The 10,884-nt window shown below is 44.3% G+C and overlaps 1 protein-coding gene across 4 annotated transcripts in view; it reads left to right on the top strand.

Annotated features, from left to right (window-relative positions):
- satb2 (SATB homeobox 2) overlaps positions 1 to 10,268 on the top strand; it is a 74,159-nt gene extending 63,891 nt beyond the window's left edge. For 2 of the 4 annotated variants that reach the window (XM_015037519.1, XM_015037518.1), the window contains exons 13-14: positions 8,051 to 8,236; positions 9,477 to 10,268. In XM_015037519.1, coding sequence (XP_014893005.1) covers positions 8,051 to 8,236; positions 9,477 to 9,974 — 684 coding nt within the window. In that variant the 3' untranslated portion in view covers positions 9,975 to 10,268. Of the gene's footprint in view, positions 1 to 8,029; positions 8,237 to 9,476 lie in introns of all 4 variants that reach the window. The other 2 variants (XM_015037517.1, XM_015037516.1) reach the window with 1 other exon arrangement.
- The last annotated feature ends 616 nt before the right edge of the window (positions 10,269 to 10,884 follow it).

Here is a 10,884-nt window from a genome sequence, read left to right as displayed (position 1 = left end):
TCATTGCGACTTTATGTTTGACTAATCCAGTTAGATTTGAATAGTTTTTAGAGTGCGTGCTAGTTTTTATTGCATAGTAAAAGTGAAATATTGCTTAGTTTTAGTCTGTAGTAGTAGTTTTAGTTGTTTCATTCTTCATTTTCAGGTGCAGGATTCGAAAAGGTCAAAGTATTGCATTGTGATTATGAATACATCGATCGAGTGATGAACACTCAACAGGAGATTCCAGCTTCAGATTCAGATGCAGTTACTGTTGGACAACCAGCTTCTAAAAACGTTTGCTGTCGCCATTTTGTGGACTAAGTTCCAGCAGGAGGAGAACCGTAATTTATTGATGGCTGACAGAATCTGCTGGTGTGGAGGAAAAAAACAAAACAATTTCACATCCGTTCAAAAAGCTAATAAATAGATTCATAAACACCAAAGCAAAGAATATCATGTATAATTTAAGCGTGTTTTACTTTTATAAACACACAATAAAGTTTCATTTAGCTATACTTTTCCCCATTAATTACTATTTTGTTTTTGTTTTTTTTTGTGTGTTTTTTTTTTTCAGTTAACAAAAATGTTTTCTCACTTTCAGTTTTTGTTATTTTGTTAGTTTTAGTTAACAGTAGCAACCCTTCGGGTTTTCTCTTTATTTGCTAATTTTCTGTTGTGACCTTCTCACTAGACGCTACACTTTTATTTGGGAAAATGTGTTAGGGACTGGAAAGCATTGATTTTTACAAGATTTCCTTCTCCTAAAATATTGGTGTAATGTCTGCACACCTATTAACAGCTTCAATTTAGCATGTGGGGGGGTTTTTTGGGGTTTTTTTAAAGAAAATGCAGGTTCTATAATTTGGATCTTTGGTTACTGCATCTTATCATTTATGTTTTCCATTTGAGGATGGAGTGTTGACGCCGTGTGTGTGTGTGTGTGTGTGTGTGTGCGTTGTGTCCGTGCTTGCCTCGGTGTGTTTGCCTCAGCGCTGTACCCCGGTGGCCTCTCGCTCTGCTGCAGGGTGGAGTCTGGGCTTTTCGGTGAACCACAATTAAGTTAATTCTTTAATTGCAGATAAATGGAATGAATACCACACACAGCTAGAGACATGAAAAGGACAATGCAGCAAAGCCTCGCATGCGGAGCGCACATACGCAGCATACGGGATGGAGACCCACACCAGCCTGCTTATGATTTTTAATCAGAGAAACTGTGTGTGATGTCAATAAAACAGGATGTCGTTTAGTCCGGACTACGACAGAGAGACAGACGAAAAGATAGAGACTGAAACAGGCCTAGACAGACAGACAGACGGAGGATCTGGGGAAAATGAAGCAAAAATTAACAGCGAAGGTGAAGTCATGCCAAAAACTAAGAGAAAACAGCCCCCCCCCCCCCACCATCCTCCTTCTCCCCTCATTATATATTTATTTCTGTGTTAATGGTGTCTCTGGTGGTCACACACTCCCCCCTCCCCACTCCACCCCTACAAACACACACTCACACATCCAGGCAGGCAGAAACACAGGGAGCGTTAGCTGCCCTGGAGGACCTGAGCTCATTAAGAAAGAGATAAATGTTTCATGTTCCATAATTCTTTCATAGTTCTGCGTCGTAATTTGCCTTGATTTACGTTTAAAAGAAAACTTTCTCATTTCACTGCAGAGCACTCAGAATGCTGCCAGGAGGACAGGAAGGTGTGTGTGTGTGTGTGTGTGTGTGTGTGAGTTACGGGGAGTAGAGGAATGGGGAAAAAAAGGGATTTAAAGAAGGAGAGATGGCTTCACCACAAAGTCCCAGGTCTTTGTGGTTTGATTGGCTTGATCTAAAAGTGACATTGAATTATTTTTCTTTTTTTTTTAGGCATCTTAGAAGCAACACTTTGAAACTCCAGGGGAGTCTGATTAGTCCGGAGGTTCATGAGTGCTGTCTGTTCTGATTGTCCCGCAATTGTTCCTGAGAGTGAAGTAAAGGTACAAAACAGACCTCAGGAGCTCAGAACCAAGAACAACATGGACCTAGTCAAGTTTCTTTAGATTAATCAGATGATACACAAGCAGACTCAGGAGTAAGTCTTACATCTTCTTGGTAAATATGTAATGATACACCCAGAGATCAAGAAAAACCCAGTTTTGGTTTTCATAAATTGAAAATGTTTCACAAGTGAGAAAAAAGTTTTTAAATGGCTTGTAGTCAAAATGATTTTTGTATTTCTGCAGAAATAACTTCCATCCATTTTCTTTACACCCTTGTCCCTTAGTGGGGTCAGGAGGTGCTGGTGCCTATCGTTCCAGGTGAGAGGGGGGTCACCCTGGACAGGTTGCCAGTCTGTTGCAGGGCAACACAGAGACACACAACCATGCGCACACACACTCACGCCTGGGGGCAATTTGGAGAGGTCAATTAACCTGATAGTCATGTTTTTGGACTGTGGAAGGAAACTGGAGTACCCAGAGAGAACCCACATATGCACAGGGAGAACATGCAATCTCCATGCAGAAAGACCAGGGCTGGGAATTGAACCCAGAACCTTCTTGCTGCAAGGCAACAACTCTACCAACTGCACCACTGTGCAGCCCGCAGAAATAACTTGTTTCATAAATCTCAAAATGTGGTAGAGTTGTCCTGCTATGGTGTGACCATTCTTTTGGTGTATTTGTTGTTGCTACAACGCCTAGCTAGTGTTATCCACATAACAATCACTGACAGAACAGAATTGGTAAGATTTTGATCTGAATCAACCTCCATAAGTGGTAATACCAGTTATCCAAAATGGAATATTTTTCTGTCACTTGTCCGTTTCTGGATCATTCTGGTTATCAGAGAAGTCCATCCAGATGCTGCCATGTTAACTTTCGCTCAGATTATTTATGTTGCCAGTCACTCTCTTTAAATGAAGCCTGACCCACCTTCTCCTGTAGGTCACGCGAAGGCAATGTAGAAAACTCAGATGACAAAATATAATATTTGCATATCAAATAAGCCTCTCTGTGGCCCTCCCCTTGTGCCTGTTCTCAGTCTCACTCAGTTCAACAGCAGACAAGGAGCTTGTGTCTGCATGTGTGTGAAACACAGCAAAGAAAAAGGAACAAAGACAGAATGTTTTGCAACTGTGACTCAGATCCTATTGTTTCTGTTAGCATTTAGTTTCTTCATGTTACCACTTTAAAACGACCTTCTCTTCAGGCTGGCCAGCAACGTCTCAACAAGACTGACCTGTTTAAAGGTGAAGGTTAGGTGCTTGTGGAGCAGCATTTTTGGCATTTCATGAAAAAAGACAAAACACGCGTTGAACAGTTTGCATTCTTCAGATATTGTGGCTAACCGACCATTAGCCACTAGCATTGTTGAAATTAGCATCTGCTTCAGGGCCTCCTCCTAGTGCTGGTTCTTTAATATCTAACTGCATTTGAGATGAAAATCAAACAGTGCTACTCCAGTACTACTTCCTTTCTTTCTTCAGAGTAAAAGTTAATAGACAAGGAATACAGTAAGGAACAAAGGGTTATATCCTGAGGTCTGATGAAATTACAATGGCGTCTTTGCCAGTAATGTCAAGCGATATATTTGTAGGAAGATTCGGGAAGCTTTGAAGTCTGAAGACAACATCATGTGGTTTGGATGTGACAACTTGGTGGTGTGTGGGAGTTTGTGGGTGTTGAAAATACTAAAAAAAAAAATTATGTGGCCGAATGACCAAAAACAGGAATGTTTAGTCTAATTTAAAGTCATACAGAGACACAAACTGTTATGTCTGTGGCCGTAGGTCTCCATGTAGTTGTCGTGGGTTCGATTCCCAGTGCAGGGCTGTTTGCTGCATGTCTTCTCTCTCTCCATCTTGTTTCCTGTTCAATAATGCATCTAGTTGCATAAAAGATTTTTTTTTATTTTTTTTATGATAAATGCACACATGAACTGGAATTTCAGTAAATTGTTGGTCAGAAGTTGGTGAATTATTTTTCTAACTTAAGGCCTGCATAAATACTATTTATTATTAAATTTGTCTTTGTTAAAACAGGAACATGAAGGTAAAACCTCATGAAAGTGAGGAAAACATGAACGGCTTGTGCCACGGGCGTGTACGATTCTTTTTTTTAACCAAATGAACATTTTACATTCCTCTGAGCTTTGAGCATGAGGCTTTTTTTTTCCTGAAGTGATTACAGTGGATCTTCTTGTAGCTCTGATCTTTCTTTGGCCTTTGCTGCAGAGGTTTGGAAACCAAAACCATGATCTTTACATAACCTTAACACAATAGTTTTTATTCCTAAACTTAAACAGAGTTTGCCCGTGTGGATGACAGATCAGTAAACAGTCATCCTGTGAGTCAGTTTTCCGACTAACAAATGCCTTTTTTAAAGTCTGAAACATGTTTTTCTCATTTTTTTTTGGGGGGGGGGGGCAGGAAAAAAAGGATCAGAAAATGTTTAACAAAGCAACCAGATTCAGAGGTCCTGTCCCCCCGGCCGTCCCGTTGCTCGGCTACGCGTTTAGCTAGCTGTGTCAGCGCAGTGTGTCGACCTCAGTGACACGAGGCTCTCGCTTTTTTCAGTTTCTAATTAAATCTACCAGAGAGCAGACATGTTTAATAGTTTTCACCTGGTTTTCGTGTCCCCACGTTTAAACTTTTACCCCATAAACTGTGCAGATTTTCTCTATAACACAACACACACACACACACACACACACACACACACACACACACACACACACACACACACACACACGGCTTTTACAGGTAGCCGTACATATTGAACCTTATCGTCTTTCATAATGTTATAAAATCTAAGTTTGACATATTTTAGTGGAATTTTGTGCTATAGATGAAATGTTTCTGAGGAAAACTTGCACACACACACGCACACACGCACTTGAAAAGCTGAAAAACGTATGATATAGAAATTTCATACCAGTCGATATGAATAATTATTGATTCGTTTTTGTTTTTTTTGCTTTAAATATCTGAAATACTGACAACTGGTGGCGTGACCTCTCCCGTTTCATCCACATTTTTCTCTCCACGCCATTGTTTCTTATGTTTTCAGCAGTTATGAGTCACGGTGGCGAAACCTGAAGCTGCTGCTGCGCAAGTTACTCAATAGGTTGTTGCTAGGTAACCAAAGAGTGAGTTTCTGCCTGCCACCAACCTTGTTGAGCTCGCTGTGAGCGGGTGAGCAGCTAAAACCTTTCCTCTGCCTACATCTCCCAGAATGCTGTGCGGTTCTGGTTTGGATTTCAGTGAAATTACTGAAAACTCTACCAGACGGATTATCTAGGATTTAATAAAAGTACATTTTTCCATGGTCTAGACGATGATGGAATCTCATTTACAGCAATAATACTAAAAGTTAAAGTTATGGTATTCTACATATAATCACCTTCATAAAAATATGTAATTTTTTGCCAAAAGTGATTTTTTATTATTTTTTATTTTTTGCCTACAGAGGTGGTGTTTCTGTTTTGGTTTTTTCACCCCCAAAATAACATTTGGCAAAAAAGAGAGACTTTGCCCAATATTTTAGGAACGTGATGATATTGAATATTTTATCAGATTTATTCTCCAGTGCGAGCTGCTTCTGTACTTTTTACAGGAATTTCTTACATAAAAGTTCAGTGGGGGACACAAATGAAGATGCAAAAAGCCCTGCAGGATAAGATGAGTTTCAGGAGCAGTGCTAGGGTTCCTGGAGGTCGTGGAGGATTCTCGGTTTCATCAACACCTCGAGTAACGTGGTGGATCCCGGTTGGCATGGCAGCAGCGCCCCGTCTCACTCCCGTCCTGAACCAGGAGTCAGGGGAGAGTCGGAGTGAAGGAGGAGACGGGGGTGTCTTTAGAGCGGGGCTCGCTGCGCTCTGCTCTCTAACATCATCATTAGCTCATGAGGGAGACCAGACCTCACCGCCGATGCATGCCTGCGTGGGTGTGTGTGTGTGAGTGTGTGTGGCCATTGATCCAGCGAGTCCCCACATGTCAGCACGAATAAGCAGAGAAGTGATGAAGGCGTAGGGACGAGGGCTGGCGGGTCGCGGTGCATTTCACCATCCTCTCCATGATTTACCCTCAATTAAGCTATTAAGTGTCTGGGTTAGCTGCAGCGGTGGGGGGCATGTGGATGTGTGGTCCTCATTAAGGCGAAGAAACACATCTTCTTTTTCATGCCTCATGCCTTTAACTGTCTCTGTTCTGCTCTTGGCCTCGCCTGCATTCTTCAAGCCTGTTTTTAGATGTTTGAGGGAGCAAAACAAAACAAAATCTGCATTATGGAAGGAGGAAAGAAAGGAGGGAAAAGAAAGGAGTGAATTCCTGTAAACTGGTCATTCCCTTCCCCCGGAATATAAAGCCCCCGCGAATAAAGTGGAGCAGTTTCATGGTCTGGCCGGCCCACAGTATTATTTAAGTAATACCCTGTTATTATTGAAGAGAGAGGGAGAAACGCGAAGGACTATTATCTTTATGTGGGTCCTTTAATTTTAATGTGCCACAGATTTATAGCTGGGCATTCCAGTGGGGACGCCCCTCCCTGTTCTTTAAGACAGCGGGGCGGGCCGGGACCACAAGGCTCTCACAACAGCCACTACCTTCTGACAAACAACCAGAATCCCCAACATCCCTCCCAACACTTCATCCTGGCCTCCTCACAGCTGTCAAACAGCCTCAGCTGCTCCTGACAGCCAGCACACCTACCCCTCCGAACCCCCCCTCTAATACTCCTCTACCGCTCCCCCAGCCTCGCCCCTCGGAGGCTACGGGTTAAACGCTGCTAAACATTGAGCTGCTTCAGTCCTAACCCAGATTACTGAATAATCTGAGTTGATAAAAACACCTTTGGTGTGGAGTATGAGAAGTGAGAAACCTGCTTTTGAAATCATTTTCTAAGGCTGAACAAGAATCCTTCTGATCTTTAAAGCTTTTATTTAAAAAAAAAAATGTTCTTTACAAGTTTGTAAAAACTGTCACCTTGTTGTAATACGAAGCAGATAATCTGACAAGATCTCAACCGCCTCTCTGAGTGGCTGTTGACTCCCGGTCAAAAGCAACCAATCAGAGCCAGGAGGAGGGGCTTAGTGCTGTCAGTCAACTTTGTGTACGCGCTGCTAAATGTGCTAATGGTGGAGAAACAACTCACCGCTACAGGAAAACCATTTATCCACCGGCATCAGTGGACATGCTAACTACATTAGCTGGGAATGAGCAGCACCACACAGAGGATGATTGACAGCCCCGAGACGCACATCCTGACTGAATGGTCGTTTCTAGTTAGAAGGCAAAGAAGCTCAATTTTTTTCCACATATTATCTTCCTCATACCATCCTGTCTCAATCTTGCTCAGAGGTTAAACTCTGACCTTTCTGCCTAGAAGTTTCAGGTTTTCTACATTTCTGGGTTTGGTTCTGGTATTCTGCTTTCCAAACATTAACATGTTTCTCATTTTTATCCGTTATGACCACATCTCACTTCTAACTGCTGGGAAAATACGACAACGTTAATAAAAAACTTACATTTTGTTTTGAAAGGTCTTTCATTCTTACTATCTCACATGTATCTGCAGCTCAGACAGCTGCAGATACAGCTAATGCTGATGTACACATCATTATTTTGTATGATTGTCCTTGAACACCCTTTCCCCTCGTCCGTCCTCAGAGTTTCTGAATGAGCGGGTTAAATAGTGATGGGGCTGCAAGACGCTTCCTGGCGGACCGCTGGTTGGTGTTTCACTACAGCTAATCTTACACACATTAGGTCAAAGGTTTACTGGGCAGAGAGGCGTTTAAATGCAGCCCTGGAGCCGGTTAATGGTGCTTGACGCTTCGGAGCTGTGAAACACTTGTTCTCACCTTTTGTTCACCCTGCAGCCCTGACTACCGTGTACCAGAGGAGGGGCAGTTAATGGATGTTTTATAAGATGGATTGCATCACAGCGTGTTCCACATTTTCTCAAAACATGTCATTTGATCTTGGATTTAAACCCATGTGATTTTCCTTTTACTAAATGGATTTCTGGTTGGGTTTTTGATCAGGGGTCACTGTGCCCCGTTAATCAGCTCTACTTTCTTTCTCGCCAGGCACTTCACAGGCCACCCCCGCTTCCGGTAAAGGAGCACCACTTGTCTCCAATGCGCGAAGAGCCGCTGCCCGCCCAAGCGAATGAGGAGAGGTCGCAGAACGTGGGAGTTGGAGCAGCAGGCGGATGTCCTCCTGCTGCGGCCAGCAGCGCCGGCTGCAACAAGAAGCCACGATCACGCACTAAGGTACAGTCACTAAAAGACCCTTTGACTCAGCTGACATCTTGTGGTAGGGGTCACACCATGAATATCTGGTGCGACAAACCAAAACAAAATGGCTCCTTCTCAAGGAAGGAGAGTGTTAGCGTATTTCCCAGAGTATAAGTCACATTAGCCAAAGGCTACATCATGAAGAGGAAACAAATGGTTACATTGTGTTCAGATGCTTTTCAACAAGCTCACAGGAACTTTTGACTTCGGCATGGACGTCTGGTAGCAGTTTGTGACGCGCCGATGACCCTCCGCTAAAATAGGAGGGTCAGGAACAGTGGCACTTTGCTAGTGAAGTGCGCAGCAGGGTGGAGCGGAGACGCATTCAGTGTAAATCCGGTGTGATAGAGAGACATCTACATTCATCTCCTTAGCAACTACAGGACATGGCCTCACTGTTCACTAGCCCTCTAAGTACCCAGTTGTGGACTTAGTCCTCCATTTTGCTTTCAGCCCTCGATTAACTTCCTTCCTTAGACTTCCTTTGATCAAGTCTAAGGAAGGACTTGACGGTTCATGTCCGTCAGTATGAATTAACCTTTAACGCATCAGTCAAAAACTACGTCATGAAGAGGACAGAGACATACATAAGTCGCAGGACAAGCCAAACTATGAAAAACTTGTGACTTTTTTAAACGCACAGATAGTGCTATAATGCAGCTTAGATCAAAGGAGTGATCTTCTGTTTGAACGGCCTGTTTAAAGTCTGTGTTTAAATCCAGTAGAGAATCGATGGCAAGATTTGAAAATTGATGCTGATGGATACTCTGTCCAGTCTGACTGAGACTGAGGTATTTAGCAAAGAAAACTGGGCAGAACTCACAGATGATAGTTGAAGCAGACATACTTCAAAAGGTCTGCTCTTTACTTTCTGTATAAAATGTTCAAAACCTTTTTATTTTTCCATTCACTTTAATACAATTTAATATAACTTTGGTTACAACACTTTGTAGTCATTTCAACAAAATGCTAAAATACAAGCATGAGGTAGTCGGCAAGGCCAGTGGTGAAGACTTGATTTGCACTTCGGCAGTTCCCAACAGCAGGAGTTCTGACACAAAACTCCTGCTGACAGCCCGAAATCTCAAGGTTCACAGCAATTTTATGCCCTGACAACTTTTCATACAGTGAATTCTGCACTCCTTTGTATCGGTCTGTCTCATAAAATGTGAAAACTGATTGGTTCTTCCTGTTTGAATCTGCCGTTTCCTTCCAGATTTCCTTAGAGGCCCTGGCCATACTGCAGAGCTTCATCCAGGATGTGGGCCTGTACCCGGACCAGGAGGCCATCCACACCCTGTCCGCGCAGCTCGACCTGCCCAAGCACACCATCATCAAGTTTTTCCAGAACCAGCGCTACCACGTCAAGCACCACGGCCGCCTCAAGGAGCTGGGCGAGGGGGCGGCGGCCAGCGGTGGCGTCGACGTCAGTGAGTACAGGGACGAGGAGCTGCTGTCCGGCTCCGAGGACCCGGAGTCCAGCGAGGACGGGGCCGAGGAGATCTACCAGACGGCAGAGGGGAGCAGCGGCAGCACGGGGGGGCTGAGCCAGCCCCCGACCTCCTCTAGCTCCACCCCCAGTCAGTTGTCCTCCGGTAACAGTGTCGCTCTGGAGGAAGGCAAGGACAAGGGGCCCGGCCGGCTTGGTGGTCCTCTGGTTCCGGGCGGCTCCTCCTCATCCAGTCCTCAACAGCAGACTGACTACCAGAGGTAGAAACCGAGCGACATCGCCAGATCAGGACAAAACTGGAGAAGAAGACTCTGGGAAGCTGTCATGGCAGCAGCAAAGCGACGGCGTGAGGCGTGGATGTCCGTGACGACACACTGATCTGAGATCCCACTCGTACATGACTCAAACAGTTCATCGTGACAATCTCCCATCTGTGGAATTTGTGAATTTACCTCAGAAACAGACTGCAGGTTTTTTTAGGTGCGGTTTGTGTAACTGTGACCAAATGACCACAGAACCGTTTTATCGTTCCCCTCCCCCCCACCCCCGTCCCGTCTGATTTTTAAGACCTTCGCTGCTCAAGCAGAAACAGTCACGCAACTTCTCTGCCACAAAGGGAAGTTCCTCCTTCTGATCACTGAAGTCTGAGCACACCTCACCGGGAAAGTCCTCACCTGACTGTCAGGTTCTCTCCCCTCAGAGGCGACGGGAACCTGAGGCTTTCATCCGTCCTCAGGAGACGGTGACGTTGCTTTCGCCTGCCTGAGAATGCACACAGACAAGCTTTAATTTGCCGAGGGAGGAGGTCAAAGGAGACTCCAGAGCCCCCGGTAGTCCTGTCTAGCACTTACAGTTCACACGGACTCACTGCTGTTAGGGGCGACCTTCTGCTCTCCCCGAGGGACAGTCGGGCCTGACCCACCTTCCTGGCTCCACCCGTCAACGTGTGGTGGAAGGGGAAAAAAAAAAAGAAAAACGTACCCAGAAGGTTTAAAGACAGAGCCTAGATGTTCAGCAACCAAACAATCAGTCACTTTATGTGCGGTAGTCATCCCTCCTCCCCTCCCTGCCCACAGCCCCTGTGTTTCACCACACCTACCCGCACTTAAACGTCACCAAGCCTATTTATTGCTATCTTTATCCATGATTATTATTATCATTATTTTTATTATTG

The sequence above is a fragment of the Poecilia latipinna genome, unplaced genomic scaffold, assembly GCF_001443285.1.
Source record: "Poecilia latipinna isolate Pla-1442-1.1 unplaced genomic scaffold, P_latipinna-1.0 Scaffold408, whole genome shotgun sequence".
Taxonomy (NCBI): domain Eukaryota; kingdom Metazoa; phylum Chordata; class Actinopteri; order Cyprinodontiformes; family Poeciliidae; genus Poecilia; species Poecilia latipinna.
Note: the sequence above shows the minus strand (reverse complement) of the source record. Positions and strands in the feature narration are given on the sequence as shown.